Here is a 24,927-nt window from a genome sequence, read left to right on the forward strand (position 1 = left end):
CACTGCCTAATAAAACTTTCCACTGCTGCTCTTCAAAAGCAAACGTTTCTGCTGGATTGGCAGCCCTGGGATGCAGGGGCCTCACTGTTTATTTTCACAACGGTACTGCCTGGAAAGCTGCACTTGTTCCTTGCTGGGTGATCATCCCTGCTGGCATCCTCAGCCAGACAAAGCAAAGATTTTTACTGCTGGATTTGAAATTTCCCTGGGAAATCAGCCCCGGTTCCACACAACGGTGGGTTGGGCAGTGCTCATTAAGGCTTAGGAAAAAAGTCAACACAAACAGTGTCCTGCTCTGAGAAACATCCAGAATGGGTCGTGGGCCTGCTGAAAGCCCACCCAAAACTGTTGAACCTGACACTTGAGTGCTGAAGGATGGTCTTGGTGCTTCAGCAGGTGGGCAGAGGTGCAGAGCAGCTGGTATGCCAGCCCATGGCACGAACATCTCCTGGTGCTCTATGCACAACTGCCCAAACCCAGACACTAAACATACTCTGAGCCTCTGCTTTGGCTATCCTTTTTGGCTATCCTTATTTGCGTCTTCATTTTGAGAGGGTTTTCAAAGGTTTGGTGGTTCCTCTGAGCATGTCTGTACCTTCTGAGCGTGCCTGCAGCCAGAGTAAGGGAGTCTCTGCCTTCAGAGCACCCAGGAGGATGCTCCACGAGGGAAGAGGGATGCCCTGCAGAGGGCTAAATGCAGGCCTTTCTGCACTCAGTGCTAAAACTGCCACAGTTGAGTGATGGGAAGGGGATTTGTGAGTGCAGTTGTGATACACAAAATAAGACCTGCAGTCACATTTCTTAGGGAGGATGATTCAAAGTATTTGCAAACTATGCTGTCCTTGAGACCAGGCAGAGACATGCAGCTTCCAACTGGCAGAGCCAGCCAAAGTGCTTGCAAATATTAGTTATATTTCTACCCATGCCTTTGCAAACAAGACTGAGGCTGAGTAAAATGGGGAAAGTACTTGCAGTTACAGAGTTTTGTGCTAGCTGAATCCATGTACTGCACCTTATTGCAGACCAATTTTTCTCAAAGGACTTGAGGTTTTGAAATGCCCCATATCCATTTGATATCTCCACTTCTAGAGAGTTATGTACCTAAGTGTCCCCAGCCTGCTGTGGTGATAAGAGCATGAGGGGAATTGTACCACTAATGGTTCGATTTTGCATGTGGTGGAGAGGCAAAGTTTCTGGCTCCAGCTTTTGAGATTTGATCCCATGCCAAAACGTAGGTCAGGACCGGCTCCTGAAGGTTGTGTCCTACGTGTGGCTCCTGGAAGACTACTTGATGACACATGTCGTATGGAAAGTCCAGCCAGATGAGAGCCCTCGGGGTTTTACAACCCAGGGAGGCTGAAGTAATCTAGCTAAGGAATGAACCCAGAGGGCAGCTGAGGAGGCAGAGCTGAATCCTCCCATCTGGATGCTCACGTCCAGCACAGCTGCAGCACCTGTGCTGCCTGCAGAAAGTGGAGCACTGCACAGTCTTACAGGCAGCTGCCCCCAGCATCCTCTGTCCTCCCCCTGGCTTTGCTGGGCCATGGGAAGCACCGCACCACCACACCACTGCCTGCACGGCCAGAGCACAGCTTTCAGCTCCATGGTCTTGGTCACAATGTGGATGGTTTTCCCAGAAAGTACCCACTAGCTTTCCCTGCTGCTACATGGTGTGCACTGAACAGTGCTGGGCAGCATGCTCAACAAGTCCACACGGAGCTCCGTGAGGCGAGACAGCCTGACCGCTGTCTCAGATATAGGAAAAGGCTGCTATTGTTTCAGCCTGGTTTACATAAATATTCAGGAGACAGATCTGGGCAAAGCAGTGGTCTGAAGGAGCCATTTGCTGAACTCCTTCAATATTTGTCATGGCTTAAAAAGCTCCTGTCCGACAGATGTTATCAAGGAACTGCTAATAAGAGCATCAGGATTATTTCATTCATGACAGAAGCAATTAGGCAATGCTGACAAATCATTGCTGGTGTTGTTCTGCAAAACATTTGTTACTGGCTTTAGCAAGGAACATGCCTGGGGTTAATTTCATCAAATCCTTCACACTCACCTGCAACTCTGGTTGCCCACCCTTTGCCTGCAGCCTCTTCTCCCTGTTTCCCAGACAGTGCCTCTTGAGAAGCAATGTTGAGGAGCTGGTGACTGACCCCAGAGCCACCAGTCGTATTTTGGGATGGCCAGAAGCCTTTGGGAGCCTTTTGTGAGGGGTGGATGGGCTCCCAGGCTGGTCTCACACCTTCGCTCTGCCGCTGCTGCAACCCATCTGCTAGTGCTACAGCCTTGAGAGCTAGAAAGCCATCAGTACAGCCATGTGCGTTACCCAAATTATAGCCTCATTGAGCTGCCTTCATAATAATACATTCCACATTATTTCGCTGTACTTTTTATTTTGTGAGGAATTGCAGGCATCTCGGTTGCACGTTGGTTATTTAAGAGGCTGCCTATTCAACAGCTATGCAATTACATGCCTGTTTTATAGTCTCATTTCTCTTCATGCAGAAGGTTTAACAATGATTTATTTGACCAACAGTAGCAATGAGGTAAGTGCCCTGTAATGCATAAAACACAAATCAGCTAATAATTCATGGGGTATATAAATATATAATAATTAAAAATAAACTACTTGACAAATTTGTCCTCAGCTTGTCTGTATCTACAAGGGATAATAATTTTAGAAAAGGGACCTTAAATTCAGCATTCTGGGACATACATCACTAATTACATCCATACTTATAGAGATACCAGGAGATGAGTCACATCACCGATCATTTTGTTCAGCAGCTTACTCAGAGAACAACACAAATAAATTCAACTCACCATCTCGCAGCATTCATTGACTCCCAGGTTAGAGTCCCTTGCAGGGTAACCTTGGTTATCACACCATAATTATGAAATACGAGGCCGCGCTGCCTTGTGCAGGGAAGGAGTGTGGGAAGGAGCGCTGCTCAGTGCAGAAGAGCGTTTGTGTCAGGCAGCTGATGGCAAGGAAGACAACTGCTATTAAGAGCTGAGTGATTCGTGCTGGAGTATTATCAGCCTCTGCAGCCTAGTAATGTGCTTCCTCAGGACCTCTGAGGCTCCCCTGGAGCTCCACATTGTGGTTAGGGATGGCAGCAGTCTCTCCACACCCATTCTACAGATGGGTTTCAGTCCCCGTGGTGAAGCAGTGCTCCTTTCGGAGCTGCCCATCCTGCCCGCCTCCAGGCCTTGCTCTGCTCCTGGATGGAGGTGGCTGGGAGTAGCCTCTGGGTGCAGAACCTTTCCCTAACCCCCAGTTTGACCCTCCCCTGTCCCAGCTCCATGCCGTTCCCTCGGGTCCTGTCGCTGTCCCCAGAGGGCAGGGATCTGTTGTGGTTAGACTGTCTCTTTGTTTGGCACCAGGTGGCATCTGCATAAGAAATAACACAAGCCCATATCTCAAAATTTAGGACATAAAGCTGGTAGGAATTCTTAAGATTTTGACACTTTTTTTTTTTTTTCTTCCTCCTTGCCTTATTGGCCAAAGCATGATGCTGTAAGCTATTAGCTTTAATGACTCTTCCATGAGGTCATCCATCTCAGGGCAGTGGGATCTCACAGCTCACTGGGCTCCCTCCCACTGGACTCTGTCTGGAGCCGCTGCAAGCACAGAAGATGCTGTGGCTAATCCCTGCTGGTAGGAGAAGACAGGAGAAGACTCAGAAACACAGGACCAGCATTGAGCTTTTTGGCATAGACATTTTTTTCCCATGCAGAAGAATGGAAAATGTTTATATTAACCGAGCTAGCAGGGAGCTTGTAAAGATTCAGATCAGAGTACTGCAACAACAGCTTCATATAATCTGTGATGTTATACAGTAAATTTCTGCAGGCTTTGGAAGGCTCTTTTGAGAGCTGTGTTTAAAAAAAGTCTCAAAAAAAAAAAAAAAAAAAAAAAAAAAGAGTTATGTCTGGCCAGATTTATTGTATGTTTCAAACAGTTCTTAAATCTGGCCTTGGTGTTTTCTAGCAGAGGTTTTGCACAACAGGTACCATCCCTGATTGTCAGAGGAGATGGAAAAATGCACTGCTGGGTTGGCGGAGGGGAAGGGGTCCCTGTGACACCACACAAAGGACAGAGTGACCTAAACCAGAAGTATACACTGCTCTTACCCCCAGCAGGTGAAAATTTTCAGGATGCATGGCCAATGGCAAAGAGCCCATCAGCTATTATTGAAACTCCTCCTGCTTGGATACGGGCTTCGAAAAGACAAACAGAAGAGATGATTTATGAAATACCCACTTGCATGCAACAACCCCAGTTGGAAAGGAGCCGTTTTCCAGCTGTGCAGGATGCCTTTGCTTCCTCATTCCTGTCCTGAGGCTCCCCTTCCTTCAGCGAGCATCATGCTGCGTTTTGGCTTGCCGGGAAGGATGCACACTCACTGTGGATTTTTTGTTCAGATCCAGACATATTTTCTCTGAATCTCCTGTCAGACAGAAAGAGCCAATTCCCTCTGAGCCACAGCCTTTGCAGGTCTCTGATGAATGTGAGAGAAATGAGGATGGATTGGCTCCTACCAAGAACGTTGCAGGTTCCTGCAACTTGAAGGCATACATTAATGAGTCGCGGCCATGAAGTGCCATCGTGGCAGATTGATCTTTTTTCTTTTTTTTCTTTTTTTTCCTGACTGAGGAGATTACTTTAAGCAATGGCAAATTGATTAATTGCCCACGATGTAACATTTATAATGTTCCTCCTCTGAATTTTCATGGTATTTTCTTGCTTCCTCTTTCACTCTGAAGGCCACTGGCTTAAATTTGGCTTACCAAAGATAAATCTGCAGCTGTGCCATCAGACAAGTCTGTTAGCTAATGTTCATAGTCTCACTAACAAAACAATGAATTTATGCTAGCAGCACAATACTCTCCTTTATTTATTTATTTTTCTTAATAAAACCACTCTCAGCTGTAAAAAGAAGAAACAAAGAAATTCCAGAAAATATAGCATCGAGAAGCATTTGCCTTACTTGAATAATTTCCTTCCTGATGTGCAATGCTTCCCTGAAAGTGCCTCTGCGCTGCCTTTGCTTTCTGAGAAAAATGAAGTAGGAGAAGTTGCTCCACCTCCCAGCCAGTCTTCCTTCTTTTCATAATTTTTGAATTCCTTGGACATTTCAGAGAGATTTGAGGTGGCTTAGAGATCAGAATTTCCAGCAAGAGAATCAGGAGACGTGTAGAGCTGCAAATTAACTCCCACTGCTGGCAATACCTGGGTGCTTATGGCCATTAGCCTTATGCTCTTGCACTTCACCTAAAAGGCAATACTTACCTTGTTCCTGAGCCCCAGGGGATGTGTTCTGCCTGCAGAAGGTGTCCTGACACCTGTGGGAGCAGCTTCCAAGGTATGCAGTCCTTGGGATCTGAGAACCTTGGCTTCTCCACTCAGCGTTAATTAGGATTGATAATAATAATTGACATGTTTGGAGCAGTAGCTCACAGGGCTTGTTTACAGCACGCAGCTCTCCTGAGGGAGATTATTAATAAATCAAAGTGCCTTGGGCCTTCTAAATCCATGCTAGCTCTACTAAAGCAAAACAAAAGCAGAGCTAAAATTTTAATTTTAAGTTACAAGGCCAACAAGATTCTTAGCAGAAGTTAACTTCTATAAATAATGGATCTAAATCTCTGGTCAATCTGGCCACATTGACAGAGCACTAAGGGTGTTTTATTGCCCTTGTTATGTGTACAAGTATTTGAATGATGTGATGACATGTGATGGCCTAAGTTTGTAACAACAAAGAAGGTATTTATGGATGGTGACATGATGTAGCTGCCCCAGTGCACCCAGATGACAGAAGTACTTGAAGCTGGGGCCAGCCTGCTTGGGGTAAGACAGGACAGCCCTTTCCCTTTCCCTTTCCCTTTCCCTTTCCCTTTCCCTTTCCCTTTCCCTTTCCCTTTCCCTTTCCCTTTCCCTTTCCCTTTCCCTTTCCCTTTCCCTTTCCCTTTCCCTTTCCCTTTCCCTTTCCTTTTCCCTTTCCCATTCCCTTCTGTCCCTTCTTTCCCTTTGATGCATTGTAACAAACATGATGCTTTTGAAAAACTAAGGGATAAACAGCTTATGGGCACTTCATCTTCACCCAGTGACTTCTGCTGTCATAGTAGAAGAGAACACACACAGCTTCAACTGGACATTTTGGTTTTTAGAGTTTTTATCAAGAGGAGATATAAATTATGTGTTCAAATCTGTTTTGTGCTTTATGGTTGCCAAAGGCTATGTGTATTTTAAAGTCTTAATTGTGCAGACAAATGTAAAGCAGCTCCTGGTACACATAGACACAAGCCAGCTGTAGAGCATCATTGCAGCCCATATAGCTGTAAAATATTTTGCAGAGTATCCTTGGGCACACTTCAGTCATTAAACTGTCATATTTGCATTGTGTTTATTGACTCAATAGGGCAGCTGAACTCTTTTCCCCTTCCCTTTTAAAGATTATTTTTACATTGGAATTTTTATTTATGTCAGTCTAACAGCAGTGATCAAGAGAAAACCTGTAGGATCATTCCAGTGCCAGGGGGTGGGTGGGTGGGTGTGTGTGTGTGTGTGTGTGTGTGTCTGTGTGTGTGTGTGTGTGTCTGTGTGTGTGTGTGTGTGTGTGTCTGTGTGTGTGTGTGTGTCTGTGTGTCTGTGTGTGTGTGTGTGTCTGTGTGTCTGTGTGTGTGTGTGTGTCTGTGTGTGTGTGTCTGTGTGTGTTAGAAGATCTGTGAGGTCCTTTCCAACCCAAACCATTCTCTGATGCTGTGATTTCTTTCCCAACTGGCTAACTGGGTATTTTTTCCTCATCATTAAGCTAAGGGTTTTAGCTAAATTTTATGACGTAGGAGTATTTCACACAACATTGAAAGCATAAAAAATATATCATCGGCTTAAATTTAGGACATAAAACAACCTTCAATTTCTGTATAACATGCAAACCTGAGGTTCTACAGTAATTAAATTTCTCTGGCTTTTTACACAGCAGTAGCCAGTGGTTCCGGTTTCCCTCAAGCTCCAGACTGTTCCTATCTGCATGAAGCTTCATTCTGTACCTGTCAGTTTCAGATCCACGCAACATCCTTCCTCTCCCCCTCTCTTCTATATTTATATGCAGTTTCACTGGGTATATTCGAGCCCAGGACTCATTCCCCTGGGTTTTGGTGGGCGGATGGGGAGCAGGTAGCTGTAAGAAAACCATTAGGTGTGCAGACTTCTTTCCAGCTGGTAGGTGTAAGCAATGCAGGGAAATACCAAACCAGGGACTTGGTGCGAGCTCTGCCTGCCTGCTCCCGGCCAGCACACATTTTGGGGACTGCTCTGCACCAGCAAAGTTTGCCAGGCTGCTACCAAGGGCAGCCTCTGATTGTGCTTGTTTTTGCTTTAGTTTAAAACAGAGAAGGAAGAGGTTAAAATGAGGATCTCAATGACGATATGTTATGGAAGCACTGTGAATCCTCAGGCTCATGGGACTTCTCAGTCACCCTTCCTTCGCCTACCTTGCACATCATATCCCAGCCACTAACACCTCACCGGGAACTTTCTCTTATAATCTAGCTTTATAATGTCCATGCCACTGTCCTCACTGAAAAAATGAATCCGGGTCCTTGGGCTGTATGTTTTTTTACCTAAAAGCTGCCAAACCCAGGCTTTCTGGTGTTCGCAGGAGAAACGTGTCCCCTGCTCCCGGCCCCAGAGACAAGTTGCGGCGGCTGGAGGAGCAGCTCTCCAGCCAGGAGAGGACCACAGCCTTCCTCCTCCACCAGGCCTTCCGAGTCAAGGACGACATTGTTTCCTACTTCCAGGAGAGCACAGGTTATCAGCACAGGGAGACCGCTGCCCGGCAGCTGCTGGAAAACCATGTCCAGACCATTGCAGGAATGGTTCAGAAGCTCTGCCAGGACATAGAGGTAACACATGCTGAGGACTATTCCCATGCTAATGCTAGGGAAAATGCTAGTTTCTGCACATCTCTAATGCTGGCTTCATTGGCAGATAAGTCCTTAGCATGAGCATTGTGTTTTAGGGAAATTCTGATTTTTCTCACGTAGTAGCACTTACAGTTCCTGGCAAAAACAGAAGGGAGGGGAGTAGGGAAAATAAGAAACATAATTGGAAAGTAAAGCAAAATAATGAGCAGATTAATGAGTTTTGGGGTTGCTTTCCTCTAACTGAAAGGTTCAGATTCCATTTGCTTTCTGTTTTGTTGGAGTGTGGGAGACTGAATTCAAGAGAAATGAGTAAACTACATTTTCATCTAACATAGAATGTGAAGGCTCAGATTTCATTTTACTTAGATTTATAGATGCAGATGTTCTACTTTACATAAATTATGTATGCAAACAAAATCAGATGTTGAAACTTTTCACAAAGCTCAGTTAAAACTGGGATGAAGGATCAGGTCACACTTTGAACTGACTGACAATTCTGTACTAGAAATACATGTGACGATTTATTTATTTATTTATTTATTCTGACTAAATATGTTTGATTATTTGTGGTTATTTGACAAATTTATATGTGTAATTTAACAACACTTTTTGGCTTTTCTTCTTGGACAAAGGTGAACAGTACAAAAACATCATGAAATAGAATTCTCAAGAGATTTTTTTAATCCTTTGAAGAGTTAAATGTCCTCCAAATGCCAGTAAATTCAAAATTTTGTTTTTCACATACTTGCAGAAGTATTTGACATGTAGTGCATTTGTCTTATCAAATATGAAATCTTGGCTCACCTGAGATCAGGGCTGTTTTATGAGAAAAACACCCAAGATGTTATCAGCTTTCTTAGTCTAATCGTTTTCCATGGTTGTAAATCACTCTTATTTAGGTCCTAATCTCAGGTGTGTGTTTGCTTTGTATGTGAGGATTTGTTGTGAGGCTGTGAGGATTTGTTGAGTGTAAAGCACAGAAAGCAGCACGGTGAGACCTGTCAGTCAAAGCCACCAGAGTATCAGTACAATTTGGGAGAACTGCTCCAGGCATATAGCAAATTAGAGCAGTTGAGCAATGACCATCTCTCAAGCATTGTAAAGAAACAAGGGGATCCACAGGAATGTGACTGGCATACTCCAAGTCTTCCTGAAAGCAGGAAGAATATCCTTCAGAAAAAGGATATTCTGCTCTGGGGCATGCTGCTGCCACAGGAGTGAAGCTGAAGATGGGGAAACTCATCCCTCTGCCACAGCTGGAAAAGGCTGCTGCTGCATCAAACTAATTAGTGGAAAATGGTCACAACCTTAACGAATTTGGTGTTCATGATCCTCTGACTGGAGGTGCTGGTGGGATGTGGGGTGGCAGCTCTGCAGTGAGCAGCAGGCGTGCTGCGCTACGCTGAAACATGAGCTCCAGGCCTCTCCTCTCAACCCGAGCAGTAAAACCAGGGCATTTGGGGCATTGCTCGCTCCCTCAGCTTTCTGTCTGTAAAAGGTGATGGTAGCTCCCCAAAGACTGTCTAAAATTAGTTCTCGTGGCACACACAGATCCTCCAGGGCGGTCGCTCCTTCTGCCTTCAGATCAGACATTATCGCTGTGCAGTAAATCTGATACAAGGCCGCAAGATGGGCCTGGATGAGACACTGAGCAGCAGCTGACCTGCGTGCACATTTGGGGCTAGACGGGTGTGTTTTCAGTGTTTTTAACAGCAGGCCCATGTCCTGTGGGCACTGTTCTGTGCCAGACAGTGTGTTTGGGGATGCTTCCTCAAGCAAGCCGAGTGAGGAGCGTCAGGGAAGAGACAAGCATTTGCGCATCTATGGCATGGGTGGGAGGGATCTGTTTGACACTCTGGTTCATGTCTGACCCTTATTTAATAAATAAATAAATAAATAATGTAGAAAGCCCATAGTGCATTAAAGATCTTGAATTTACAGGTTTTGGAGAGGCAAATAAGAACAAGGGATGGTGCCACAGCACAAACTAATTTTGCTGTTCAAAGCCTGGACCATAAATACATCCAGAGTCTTGGAGACCTGCGTGGAAGAGTGGCAAGGTAAGGAATAAACAACAGCCCCCTTTTTCATCTCTGTTAGTCAGCTTCTGCAAAGCGAGTTCAGAGCAAGCATGAATGTACTTTGCACTCATTTTATATCTCAATTTTAGTGCCAGATCTGTGCTGTGCATTCTCCATGTTAGTAAAATTATCAAGCCAGGGGGGAAAAATAACTATGTTGTCCTGTCTCATTCTTCCTCACACACTTAAGACTGTAGAGAATTTATCCTTCCCCAGTCTGGCTAGCCTTCAGCTGTTGTAGTTGAAGCCTTCCTGTTGTTTCACTAGGAGGTGGTGTAGGGTTCTTCACTTCCTCTCTTGGAAGGTGGGGCTTTCTGAGCAAGCTTGATTTCTTCCTTTGAAGGTGGACTTCCACGGGTCATTTAAATAATGTGATTAAAACAATGACAAAACAAAACTCTGCTGTGTCATATCAAGGGAATACATGGATTAGGAGCTCTCTAAACCAATATATTGGAAAAAGTTGCCTTTAAGAAAGAAAGTCCCTTGAAGAACCAGCATGTTTCTAATGTTTTTTTGTTTGTTTCTCCAGAGGCCACTGATATGCTTTTCATATAAAATCACTACTGATGATATTTGTAGATAACACCAAATCATCAGTTATCAGAGAATGTCCTGGATCAGGGGCCATGGGGGCTGGTTTATAAAAAATGCATTTTATAAACCCATTGAGGGAGTGCTCCACTCCTGAATGCTCCTTGAAAAGTTTGGGGAGTGTGGTAGGTAAATAACTGACTGTGAGTTCTCACAATGATACAGTATCAGAAATGCTAGGAATATGGTCTTGGACCAGAGATCAACAGGGAGATTTTGATAGCTCTGTGCATGCACAGAGATTGGTACTAGAATACTGTGCTGGGTCCAGAGTTCCCTTTCTGAAGTGAAAACTTGATGCAGTGTAAAGAAGAACCAGGAGTGTAGTGGTGGGATGAGGAAAATTTCTGGCCAAGAGAAGTACACATCTATGTATAGTTTCTAAAAATGAAAATCCAGAGATGTCTTCATTTCCATGTATAGCTACTGGGAGAACGAGAGAAAAATCATAGGGTGCTGAAGTACTCCAAAACTGATGAAGAAAGGCTCAAGAATCCAGAACTAGAAGCTGAAGCCAATACATCCACAGTTGGCAGGAAAAAAAAAAAAAAAAAAAAAAAAAAAAGTTTTTTTTTATAACCTTGTGGCTGATTAGCATTGGAAGGAAGTAGGAGGAGATCCTGCAAGATTTTCTTTCTCATGGTGTTCTCAGATTCAGATGGGCAGGCTTTACAGACAATATGCTTTCGGCACAGTTGTAATATTCAGCATGTGATGTGTCTCACTACTCTTTCCCAGCATTTCCCTATTGCTCGTGCCGGGTACACTGAGGCTCACTCCTGTTTTCTGTACTGGATCACTGGCCTGCAGCAGAAAAAGCAAACACGTGAAAGGAGAGCAGGAAAAAAAAAAATTTGGAGAGACAAAAAAAAAAAAAGGCCCACTTCCACTTGCACAAAATAAAAATTCAAGCAGAATAACAAGGAGGTGGGGCTCCTCTGGGGACCCACAGCATTGCCCTCCATGAGCTGCCTTCCTTGGCCTTCCCTTTCCACATGCAGCCCTCACCACAGGACAGGAGCTGCTGCTATGTGGGCACCAGTTTTGGACAAAGCTTTACTGGTGCTTGGTGCAGGGCAGGATCCTAAAAGACACAGATGGAACCATGTGTTAGGATTACCATGAAGTCGACAGCATCATCATCTTTTTCGGATGGAAGCTAAGTCTTAAGGTCCCATTTATGTTTATATGGTATATGTGGGTTCTTCATGTTTCTTCAGTCTCAGGATAAGCAATTGCTGTGTATAGCAAGTACAGCCCAGAGTGGCTGCATACATGTATTTCACATTTTTTTTGAATTAGTAGAAATCTTCCCACAGCAAACTTGCAGTGACAGTTTTCCTATTGATTTGCAGCCCCACCTTAATCCAAGAGTATCTAGGATGAAATAAAGCTTAGTGGACCAATGTTCTTTCTCACGGAAGATGATTCTTCCCCGTTTTCTGCCACATGTAAAGGATTAATGTGGATTAGCTCTTGTAATTCAATTTGTGTCACTCTTTTCTCCCTCTCTGTCTTTCCCTGAAAGACAGATGAAGACCTCTTGCCAAATATAGGGCAGTTGTCCATTGAATCTGAGACATTCTGACTATGTTTCTACACTATGTAAATATTGATGTGTCAAATAGCAGTGACTGAAAAAAAACAGCCTTCAACATCATCAGCTAACATCTCACACCATCTATATTTTTTATTTGTGTTTAAATTCATAAAATATATTAAAACAATAATTCCTTTGGGAATGGGATCATGTATTAGAGCAACAAAAATAAGTCAATCAACTGAAAAAAGAAAGCACCGCTTCTTATAAATACTGACTGCTTATAAACACAGGCTCTTTTCAGCCTCACCAAAAAATGACTGAATAAGCATTGCACTTTACACAGATATTTACATTATACTTTCTTTTTCGTGTGGACTTTTCTGTTGCTCAAAGGAAAAGTCCAGCTTAGTGCTAGATTGGTGCATTCCCATGAAGTTAGTTGACCCTTCAGAATACGCAATACTTTGCCAAATAAAATACTCCAACATATACTGTTCCTTCCATGGCTGTGAAGAGTAAAGCTCCTTGAATCTATAGCAGGCAGCTATATTCCTGCCTATAATTAAATCCTTTGGTACAACCATTAGAGGCATTTAAGACTTTATTCTTTTTAATTTATATGCAAATCTCATAGGAGCACTTTTCTACACCTTTCTCAGCCCGTCCAGTGCCTCCTCGCATACTCCCCAGCTTCCATTTCTGTGCCTGGAAAACAGGGACCTCACTGCAAGCGGTCGTACATCTCCCACATGAACCATGGATTGGAGCAAGATTTAAGCAAGGCCCAGGGAACCCCATTCACTGCAGGACTCAATCCACCAAACCACAGCAAGGCACAGAGCTATGCCATGCACAGTGCATGGGGAGATGCACAGACACAGTGCATGGGGAGATGGGGTTTGGTGGCTACACCTCCAACGGGGTCCCCGCTGCTCTGACCCTGGCGCATTAATCCCACACTGCATCTCCAGGGCAGCCTCATTCCATCTGTGCATGTACAAAGCCTCTGTTATCTGCAGAAGCTTCTTCAATTTGCTTGATGTGAAGGCACTGTAGGAGTGTCACAATATCTCAGCATCATCAGGAGATGACAGAAAGCTGGTCTATTTGAACTGCCACAATTTCTCTTGACATCCTTTACTTGTCAACAGCACTGGCTTTATTCTGTGAATTTTCCTTTTTAAAGGATAATTCCTCTGGCATTTTAAAACTTAGCTGTTTTTGTTATTCAATTTCTTTTTTTTTTTTTTTTTTTTAATATTAAGAGGTGCAGTGCTTCGTGTAATGCACACACAGAATTGATTTGTTGCCATAAGAATATTTGTTGCCACACAGAATATTTGTTGCCATAATTTTGTTTCTAATGCTGCTCACACTGGAGCTTGCTCCTGGGGGGGCACATGTGCAGGGGGGAACTCTGTCACTCCTCTCCTCCAAGAGGAGTGGTGCAGAAGCACAAGACTGCATCTTCTTGCTCAATTTGAATATTTTTACAATGTTATGTGAATATTTACAAATAAGCTAACAAAATAATCTTCCTCCTATGGAAAACAAACAAACAAAAAGCATATATGTAAATATACATGTATATACATTGTGCATATGCAATATGTACAGGTGCAATGAAGACAGAAGCTGAAAAGGGAAGAATTTTAGGCATTTGGCTGTTAATCAATGCTGTTACTCTCAAATCCTTTATTTGTCTACTTCACACATGACAAGATATTTTTGTGAATGCACCTGAAGGAGTTTAAATACAAAGTGACAAATGCTTCCTATAAAACAGAAAGGTTTTTGCCTGTAGTGGCTCCAAAATTGATCTTCCCCAACACTGTCTGTTCTCACATGTCTCCATGCAGATCTCTTGTCTCTAATTGCAGATGCGAGGCAAGTATTGCAAAGCTATCGGGAGACATCAGCATTATCAGGCATGAGGTCCAGAAGATTGATAAGGAGATTTACAGCCTTCACTCTACCCTCAAGTATTCTGTGAGTGGCTTTGAGAAGATGGTGAGTGCAGAAGCCCACGGTGAAATACCTGAGGTGGTGACTATGGGTATATGGAGAGCTTCCTCTCCTCCTCTGCTGACCAACATTAACAATGGATACAGTGCTTATATGACAGGATTATTATTTTTTTAAATACAAATTAAGTAGCCTTTTTAATAGGTGTAGACTAATAACAGATAATACAAATATTATAGGACTTGGGATACTCAGATCATTAATGTCCCTTTACAGTTTCTCAACATAATTTACAAGACCCGTGAAAAAAATCACGACGCTCTTTTAAGTGCACCTGGAAAGTTCAGCTGGTTTTCCTTCAGTTTTAAGGTGGTGGCAGGAAGGTATCTAATAGCATCTCCAATTCTATGTGAATGTTGGCAGTATCACAAAAGGTTTTGAAAATATAATGTTGATTTTTTTTTTTTAAATTTAATTTTATTTTTTTTTCTCCATAAAAAGCATAAGCCAACAACAAATAACAGCTGTTGCTGCATACAGTTCCTCTGAGCCAGTCTCTTCTTGTGACAGGTTCTCTGCACCCAGTAGCGGTTTTAGATCCTCTGACAGAATCAGGAGCCTTAGCAATAAAATTTTGCATGAGTCCAACTTTACGGGGAAGTTTGGCTTTCTGAGCATGCAGCATGACACACTCCTCTGCTCCTGCCCCAAACTAAATGTTGTCTGTGCCCACTGGGACTGAGCCTGGGAGCAGGTATAGGACATTCAGAGTCTCATGCACTTGGTATCCAGTATAAAGTCATTATCATGTTTTGACTTCATCTTCTGCTGCACAGGACAAGTTCCAGTCATTTTGTACCTTGCCTATCCATGCATCCTATTCTACAAGTTAAAATTACCTGTGACAGTTTAAATGAAAGTATTTTACCTGGAATTCTATTGTAAGACACTATTTGGACATCTGTCTCCTTGAATACACGTAAAAATGTTCTTCCTTCCTGGGAACGGGGAACGGAGCATGTGCATGTCAGAGTCATGTGCAACAGTACACAAAGCAGCAGAGACACGAGGCATGATGCTTTTTCAAGTGAAGTGGGAAAAGTTATTCTCATGTGACTGCAGGACAGAAGCAAAGGAAAGAACTGAAAAAAAAGCCATATTCTGTTGCAAAAAAAATAAGGTACCAAGACAGCGTAATGAGTCTTTGGTGGCAATCTTTTGACATGGATGTGCCACAGCTACCAAATAGTTGGGGGCATCTTCTCACCAGGGTGTTTTCTGGCCTCATCAGTGTAAAATCACCAAGGAACAATGCTGGGATTTAGCATTCCCTCTAAATTATTAATAAATTGGGGAAGGCAGGCTGAGTCACAAGCCCATCAGGTCAGACTGCCCTTTGGGATCAAGCATCTGCATGCAGCAGTAAGTGCCTTGGCCCAGGCTGTGCTGCTGAAGCTCATGGAGGGTGAGGCCATGCAAGACATGGGTTTCTGGTGGATCCCAGCCTCCTGCGTCACTCTGTCCTACACCTTCCAAAAGCATCTGAGCATCCAGCATCCCTTTACATAGTGGGCATGGCCTCTGTGTCACCCACAGATGCTGACTCTCCTCCCTTCTCTGCTCCGGGTGAGAAGGAGCCCAATTGGTGTTGGATACAAATGTGCACAAAAGATAAGTAAGTGAATATCCCTGAATTTAATTGCGAAGTCCATCTCCACAAAGACTTTGACATTGGTCTTGCAGCCTTGGTGACTTTGAGCTCAAGTCTGTCTTTGCTGAGTGTAATTATTTGTGAGAGAGTTCAGAGTTCTTCATATTAGCTGTTTTTTTTTTGTTTGCTTGTGTTTTTTTTCTTTTTTCTTTTTTTTTTTTTTCCCTCTTGCAATTATAATACATATTTAAATATAAGTGCTTATAGTCTGGCTCATAAAGGTGTTCTCTGTTGAATTCTCATTAGGTAATGCAGCTATTAGGCAAGATAGAGGCTTCCAACTCTGATCAAAGCTCAAATTTAAAGACAGTCCAGGGAGATCAACATCACAAATTGCAACTTCTGGATTTCAAGTAGGTGATTTTCATTATTATAATTCACCCTGGATTCTTTAGTATGATGAACAGGTTGCTATGAAACAGCAAAACAAACCCATTAATTAACATCCATTCAAAACACTAAGAGAAGGTTAATGAAGATCTATGCTATAAAATAATGAAAATACATAATGAAAGTACATTGTCTTGCAAGCTAATTGTTACAATGAGGCACTAAATGCCACCTTGTAAGAAGAAAGGTATGAAACCAATTACCTCTCCACGCTTAAAAGAAAGGCACTAAATACAAAGATGCTATTTACCATTATAATTGCAGCTAATTTGTGACTAGCCTAATGTGCAGAAGACATTTTCTTTATGCATTTGCTCAGTTTGCCCATTTCTGAGAGAGGAGCCAGGGGCAGGGGTGCTGCTGATGGAGGGAGGTGGCAGGGACAAGCCAGGGATGGTAGCCAAGGGCTGAAGCAGGTGCATAGCTTCATGTGCCCTTGGATTTGCAATTTACTGTTTCTTTCTTATGAGGGATATTTCTCCTATTCTAGCTGCAAAAGTACTTTTACAGTGTCATTTTGAACCTGATGAGTTTTAGAGAAGAGGGAGCGCCATTGAGGGATGCAATGAATGAAAGTATTCAGCATCCATATTCAGGACAATGCAGAACAGCCCAGCATTAAAAGCAGAACCAGCTTGGATGAAAATTTAATTATAATAATACTGCAATAACAGTATTTCAGAGGGAACAGACCCACTCCTTAAAATGTTGAGGTATTTGAATGACGATTTATCTGAATTGCATTCAGAGTTAAAAATATGCTAGAGCTTTAAATGTAAAAATGTTCCTGTCAAGAGGACAGGAAAAGAAGTAGGGATCAATGGGGAAATAACAGATAAAATTGGGAATGAATTAAAGTGGGGAAATAAAAAAAGAATTACAGAGGGATGGAGAACAGAGAATACGAATCAAGACAAAGTGAGAGGAACAGGAAATAAAAACAAAATAAGAGGGAAAGAAAAAGGGAACAATGCCAGAAAAGAAGGAAATTGGAAAACTGAATTGAAGTAAATGCTGAGATTCTCAAAAGTTAATTAGAGCTTACTGAAACTGTCAACAGAAATAGGAAGCTGAAAGGGATGGCTTTCAAGGCCCTGAAATGTACTTGCAGTTGGTCTTTTAACATGAAATCCAAAAGGCTTATTTATCAAAATGCTGAGATTCTATTCCAGTTAATATCATCTTTAATTAAAATAGCATGCTCTTTGGGAAATATATCTGTCTTTTCCCGTATTGCACCTTTAAAATTCTACCAGATTTATGCTTACTTTTTAAAGAGCTGAAATTAAATTTAACCTCTTTTGCTGGAACAGACTGGAGCTTCTACTTGCACGCTGGCATGTTTAGATCAGCTTGGAAGCCCAGAGCTGCCTTTTCAGCTGACACGCAGCTGTCTCCAACCAGCAGTTTTTGCAGTCTGGCAGTTGTATTGTGGAAGTGCAGACTGATACTGTTACTGAGAACCTGATGAATTTTTAAAGTGTTTCAGGACTCCCTAGGTAATGTGGACCTTCACCATCAGGGGACTGGATGCTTATCTCCCCAGGCCAGTTAGCTTAGGAATATCTGTAGTATCCATAGCAAAGCCAGCTCACTCATCAATAGATTTAGTCTCATGCATGAAAGTTTATTGTAGCACTGCTGGAGTATGTTCCTACTAAATATCCACAAATATCCCCTTATTAATATTTCAGGGATTTGCTGGACCAGAGACTATGGCAAATCTGTGGTCTCTCTTGCTCCCCTGAGATGTAATTGTGTGAGCTCCACGTGGTAGGGATGGCAATTTAAGAAGCGTTCCAGTGGAGCAAAACAGGGTGCTGCTTAACCACCACGTTTTTGCCACATTTTCCAACTTGCCTAAACGCTGCTCTCAAATAATTCATTTTTAAGTTTAAATCCTTTTAATTCCTTCTTTCCCAAGTTCAGAGCATGCAGAGCAAAGTCAAAGTCACAGGCCAACTGCATATCTTACTCCCCACACAGAATTTGATTTTTAACCTTTGAACAAAGCTGACCATCAATAGTCATACGTGTTTAATTCCACTTTACCAATTAAAATGATATTGATCATTATTTTTTTTCAATAATGCTAACAAAACGGCATCATCGTACCTCATTTTATGCCTCAAGGATGAAAATCTGTGATTAACTACACGAAAGGTCTATCTGACGAAATACCAGCCCTGTTATTGCCTGATCTGCTGGTTGAGCAGAACTACAACTCTTGCAATTATCAGCTTGCTTACTGACCTCAAATTTGCTCTCAATAACCTCAGAGCAGGTAGTAGTGGCTTTGATAGAGCCCTAACTCCATCCCTACCACCCCCCTCCAAAGCAGGGTTCAGATGGCAACTTGTACTATTCCAGCCAGGTGGCTCGCTCTGCTAGGTCTGAGGAAGGCTCACTGTACCTCTCCTACCCACCATAAACTACACAGATCAAACAGTGGTCTGTATCACCAGCATCATATCACAATATCATCTTATTTTCTCAAAAGCAAAGGCTAGTACTCCAGGAAGTAAAGTGTGTGCATGTTTGCATATGCATGTAAGGGCTATAAATGACAAAAATCAATATTTCAAATTTCTATTGTTAAAAAAAAAAAAAAAACAAAAAAAAAAAAACAAAAAACACAAAACTTAGAATTATTAAAATGAATAATAAACTGGCCTAACAGCTGTTTGTGTACGCGATCTCGGTAAGACACTATCCATAGCAAACAAACTGCAGACACGTATCACTTAGGGAAATTCTGTTATCATTAATTTGTTTCGTACATTTACACTGGCTGCTGATGGTAATTATCGCTTCATTAGACTGATGCAAAATTGTTATCAACCCCTTGTTATAAAAAAACGATTTCACTCAAACACCCTTTTGAGAAGTGCTATTAAGTATTACAAGTACTTTAAGCATGAAGTCTGGTTATAAAATCCTGCTCTTTACTGTTGGTTTCTGCAGTGTTGCCAAGCAGTTGATCTGTAATTCAGCCCAAGTAAATTTCAAGTGCTCACAGTTTGCATGAAAATATGTGTTAGAAATTAATACCACCACATTAAATTTTTCCATGAACTCAGGTCACCTGCATAAGCAAGAAAATTTAGATGCATGACTAAACTTTGACCTAAATTCACGTCTCGTCATGGCTCATGTTATAAATTACAAGCTGCAGCATGAGAAAAACGAAGTCTAAACCATACAGTCCTCTAGCCTGAGGGCTTGTATATTTGGTACAAGTGACATTTGTTGGTTCCTCTGGCCTGCCATGTCTCCAGGTGCTGCCTGCACTGGGGGGGTCTTCGGATTTCTGTCCAGCTGCTGGTTCAAAGGCAACCGCATTGTGTTTGTAAACTTTTACTCACAAACTTCTTTGATCCTTTTGAACTTGATTTTCAAACCACAAGGGGTTTGATCCCCCTGATGCTCAGCTACAAAGCTGGTGTCCAGTGGGATAGTGTAGTTTCTTCATGCAGTTCAAATAAAGATCATTCAAGTTGAAAATCCACATTTTTCAGCTCTCGGGTATTTTCCTAAATTAGACTGCACTGGATAAATCACATTTTGGCATGTATGCACAACCTCCAAGTTAAGGATTACTAAAATTATTGAGCTTAGGCCTTCTTGGGAAAATACTGAGGAGGTTTGGAGTAACTTAATTTACTCAAATGACTCAAGACTCCCCCATAATACTGACTAAACCTTAAGTCTCATTGCTAAAAATAAGTAAATAAATAAATAATCATGATTTCAGGTTGACAAGCATTCTAAGCGACTTCAAAGATCAGATGCAGCACCAGCAGAAGTGGACAGAAGCGCAGCTGACACGCTCGGAGGACCAAGCCCAGCACAGGCACCAGCTGCTGAATGCCATGAAGGAGAGGCTGGTAAGGCTTTCCTCCACAGCATCCCTTGGGCACGGGGCTGGCCCGTGGGGCTCCCAGGATGGAGGGCACGAAGCCCCCCTCCCAAAACCCTAATCCCATCAAAACCGAATCACACACAGAAGAAATGAGATCAAGTGGAAAAAAAATGAATTGCCCTGGTGCCTTGGGACGCGGCCAGCAAAATGATGAACTACGGAAATCATGTAGTGGAGGAATAATTTATTTCAAAGAGATATCAGGAAGCCACTAGGATCAACTCTTCACTCAAACAGGGCCAGTAGCAAAGGCAGGGCTTGGGGCTCGTCCAAGTGGTTTTTTAGTATCTCTGACAAAACTCCCAGCAACATGGGAAATGCACTTTTCCTTGGTTATGGTAACTCTTACCATTCATGTAATCCCGGTGTACCTACAGCAGTGGTTTCCTGACCCAAAACGAGCACCAGTGCCACCACTGAACATCAAGTTTTCATTCATTGACAAGCTGAGAATAGTAAGGGATCTTCTATGCAAATTCTGCCTGGTTTTAAATATAGACACCCCATCGCCATACTGCGGTTGGTATATTAAAATGCACCGAGTTTGGATTCCACAGCAGCAGTTAGCGCTTGGCACAGGACCAGTGCCTTTTAATTAATTCCTCCACAGCTTTAAAAGCTTTCCCTCCTTTGAAATAAGCAACTATATGCTCAACCTCAGAGTTCAAAACTGATTAAAATATCATCACCACGTCTCAGTGCCAGGGTGAAGATAGCTGATCAAAGACCACGTTGAGAAGCAGGAGAACTAAAACACCCTTGAACTTCAGTCTCCATTTATTCTGCTTGATGATCTCTAGTACTCAGTACCACCAACACTTGGTGCAGGCACATACGAGAAATGTTTCTGACCTTTCAGGCACTGTCTCACAGCTACTGGTAGAATCCACTTCCTGCACCAATACTGCTTTTGTGATTGTTTTTGATAAAACGCACCAATTATATGTGGTGACTCTTTCCTCTGGGAGACCATAGTGCCAAGCAATGTGGTATTAACAGGACCTACAGCTCTCCAAGCCACCTCCTGGCAGACTGAATAACAAGGAGAGCATTTACTGCTGTGTGAATGCAGTGCTGTGGAGCAGCCAGTGGTCCTCTGGGCATCTCCTCCCTGAAAAAAAACACAGCTCAGCCCCCAGGGGTGCTCAGAGTATGTTTTCAGCACCACCCCAAGCCCTGTTCAGGTTCAAACAAGCCTGCCATGTTTGCAGATACCTTCCCTGAGAGGCAGAGCCTGGCATTGCCCTGGGCCTACAGGAGTCTCTGAGACACAAGACCCAAGGGTTTTGACCAAAATAAATGAATAAATAAAATAATAAAACCACCTCTGTCCTGGCCCAGCCCTTTCCCCAGTTCTAGTGTGTTGGGGAGGAGAGGATTGGCATTCCCTCCGGGGTACCAGAACTCACCTGCACTCCTGCAGTGCTGTTACTCCTGGGATGAAGCAGCAAAACTGGACTGGATCAAGGATGCCAGGTGTCAGGTTAGCGGTGGGCATACTGAAAGAGTCTTACCGTGAACTTGTTCTCTGCATTTAAAGGAAGCAGCAGAAAAGAAAATAGAGGAAAAGCTTCTGCTTCTGTCACTAAAGCTAGAACAGACAGAGAAACCAGAGGAATACAAACAAGAGTTGAACCAGATGAGAAGTGATGAAAACAACCTGCACGCAAGAATCACCAGATTTGAAAGACAGATCTGGAAGGAGCTTGAGGAAATCCAAAACGAATACAGATCAGGTGAGAATGATCTTTAATGTAGTTCATTTTTTAAATAAATTTGTACAGTGAGTTACTGCTGCAGAAAATACTTTCTGTTAAAGGGAGAAAGACCTTAACAGGACTTTCTCTCTCCTGAGCCCCAGTTAGGGAGGTGTCATTTCTAGGTGTCTGGGTCAGCCCACCTGCACCGCCAGCAGCCAGCACGACATTCACACACAGCTGCTGTCTTTTCCTGGGGGGTCTGATGGTAAGGACACTTAAAAGGCAATTTCACAACCAGCTTTCCAAATATTTTAGAGTACTTATTTCTTCCACTCACGGGGTCACTAACCTTAGTTGGGAGGTGCAAGTCTTGCCTTCTCCCACAGGTCCTGCTCCTGTGAATGTGTTTGATGACCTCTATCATTTCCATCCTTTATGCCCTGCTCTCAGCTAACAATAGCTGGAGAAAGAGGCCCCTGGATGTGTGACAAATACCCTCCATGGGCCACACTTTACACAAATGAATGGGGAAGCATTTGGGTAACACTGCTGAATTCACAGTGGCTGCTTCTTATAATATGGCCATCTCAAACGTAATTCTGAGAACATGAGTACTGCACTAATCTGAGCCGATTCTGGCTGTTCAACCTTCAGCAGCAATTAGAAGTCCTTTACCTGGCACAAAGCACAAGGCTTTCAAAAGGACAATTCTGCTTGCCATAAACTACCCTGCGTCGCTCAATCCATTGCAATACCATCTACTTGCAGCTGATAATGGAAACAAAATGGAAATGTCAGGTTATCTGAAAAATCACTCAGCCCATCTCTGCAAGGGAACAGATGGCTGAAAGTCATTACACAAGTGCTTCACATCTTACATGTTCTCACTTGAAACTCAAGCATCTGGTTCTCATCTCCAAAGCTGTCTGTGAACTAGGACCCCAGCTCCTTCGTGCAGCTCCAATTCCTTCATTTTCCGCAGCCCACCTACAAGCCTGGCTCGAAAGCTGTAACCAATCAAGCCCTGGGGTCTTTGTGGAGCTTGGCACAGGAAGGATTGACTGCCCAAGTCCACCCCAGTAAGCACAAGGCAGCACAAGGCAGCATCCCAAAGAATTCTGTGGGTAAGAAATTTCAGAATATGATATTCTGGTGTGTGAGCAGGAGTTCTTAACTTCAGATTCCTGCCTGTAGAAATCAGCCACAGAAGAGATCTGTTTACACAGAACTTTGGCCTTATTTGCCCTCAAACTCAAGTCCAAGGATTCCTCCTTCTCACGGCAGTCTACCAGGGGTTGATCCCCCAAAAGGGGAAGAAAAGGCCACTGAAGAGGTGCAGAGCAGCATGAATGGCACAGAAGCAGCTTATAAATGGTCTCAACAGCTGCTTGGGCTTTAGCACAGATCAGCATCTTGGAAATCAGACATGGTCAGAATTTATAAAATTCTAAGCCCTATGCAGTGATTTCACTGAATGCTATCTAGTGTGTGGCAGTGTCAAAATTAATTCATGATAAACAAGTGTTCAAAAAGAAAAAAAAAAAAGTAATGAACTGTCATGTTACTACAAGCACTTTTAAAAAAGAGCACAAGAATTAATTTTATATGTAATATAAAATATTTTATACGTACCTTTTATGTTTTATAAAAGTTACCTTTCAATGTAACTTGAAAGGTACTGCAAAACGGAAACAGCTACCTAACAGCAACTTAATTTTCCATTCTTTACCAACAATGTTTAATTATACTATGGCTCAATAAAAGTGCTTTGTACTTCTGTTTTTAGAAGAAAAAATAATTGCGTCTGCACACTCCCATTTCTTTTCTATAGCTATATACAAAGCACACATGGCAAGTGAAGCTGAGCTCCCACTCTCCCAGCTGTGTATGAAAAAACAGTGCCCATCTCACATGAAACGTAATTTTTATTCATAGTGGCTATAACTCTTGGAGATTCACGGCACAAACCTTGCTGCCTGCAGGTGGGCAGACTGCACATCAGCCGTGCCTACATCTGTTTCCCTGAAATTGGTGGTCTTGCCATTTTAGTGCCTTCGACGTATCAGCTGGTTATCTGACTGCAGATGCTGAGTTTCTCTCAGTAAGATGCCAGGCCAGCAGAAATTGCACAGCTGGCTACAAGCTGTGGGGCTGTAAGATGGACAAGATGGGTAAGATGTGCTGGGCAAGCACTTAAACCCAGTCTGCAGACTTCAAGGGCGCTGCAGAAAAGGCACTCCTACCAAGCACATTGACGGGAGTGTCTGATTCAAAATAAGGACTGCAAACTCAAATATATAAATAAAATAAAAATCAGTGCTCAGCAGAAGACCATTACACTTCAAAAGCTAACAGTACCCTTGGTTTTAAACACAGACATAGCATTTTCTTAACTCCAGACCATAAATAAGTCAGTTACAGTTAACTTCTATCATGCTTGGTATTGTCCAGTGCACTGGGAGATACTAATCCTATAGCAAGGAGTTTGCAACCTAAGCTGCTAATACCTGTCTATGGTATTCAATAAAATGATGAAATAAATAGATTGGGTTTAATGCGCTCTGAATTACACGTGGGTCAGAAACCTCTGCAAAGGAAAAAAAAAAAGCAAAAAAAAACAACACAGAATTTCTTAGTGTATTGAAAGCAACCACTATTTAATTAATTGTTCCTATTCTTCTGCCAGGATTTCAATCTATTCATGAGTCTCTGGAGCTGCTCAAACAAATACAGAACGCAAAGCTGAAGCTTGAAAAAAAGAAGATGAAGAAAGACACTCGAAGATACAAAGCGAGTGACCTCCCATGAGAATGAACTCCAAAAGCAAATCCTTATCAACACTTGCAGGTGCTCTCTCCAGTGAAAAGCATAGCTGGATTAAAAGAAGCAGTCTTTAGACACACCCACCTTCGTTTCCCCCTGTCCCTGCAGGATGTTCTTGTGACTTATCACATTGTGCAGACACAAAAGTAACAGCTTATACCAATTTCACAATAAAACGTACATGATTTTCTAAGGATTGACTTTAGAATTCTGCAAGCAGATTTCATACAAAGGCATTCATGCTATTTAAAGGACTTTAA

General features: G+C 42.7%; 2 protein-coding genes across 2 annotated transcripts in view; one reads left to right on the top strand and one right to left on the bottom strand.

The window, feature by feature from the left end:
• The window catches only part of MCTP1 (multiple C2 and transmembrane domain containing 1), a 314,126-nt gene extending 311,111 nt beyond the window's left edge, over window positions 1–3,015 (bottom strand). Inside the window, exon 1 of the mRNA XM_032205996.1 lies at window positions 2,830–3,015. Within this exon, the coding sequence (XP_032061887.1) occupies window positions 2,830–2,832 (3 nt within the window). The 5' untranslated portion in view covers window positions 2,833–3,015. The remainder of the gene's footprint in view (window positions 1–2,829) is intronic.
• Window positions 3,016–7,623: 4,608 nt separating this feature from the next.
• On the top strand, window positions 7,624–24,652 carry FAM81B (family with sequence similarity 81 member B). Its single transcript, XM_032206345.1, has 7 exons — window positions 7,624–7,917; window positions 9,880–9,998; window positions 14,037–14,166; window positions 16,079–16,185; window positions 19,977–20,109; window positions 21,685–21,880; window positions 24,531–24,652. The coding sequence occupies exons 1-7, from the start codon at window positions 7,624–7,626 to the stop codon at window positions 24,650–24,652; spliced, it is 1,101 nt and encodes a 366-aa protein (XP_032062236.1).
• Window positions 24,653–24,927: the final 275 nt, after the last annotated feature.

The sequence above is a fragment of the Aythya fuligula genome, chromosome Z (genome assembly GCF_009819795.1).
Source record: "Aythya fuligula isolate bAytFul2 chromosome Z, bAytFul2.pri, whole genome shotgun sequence".
NCBI classification, from domain to species: Eukaryota; Metazoa; Chordata; class Aves; order Anseriformes; family Anatidae; genus Aythya; species Aythya fuligula.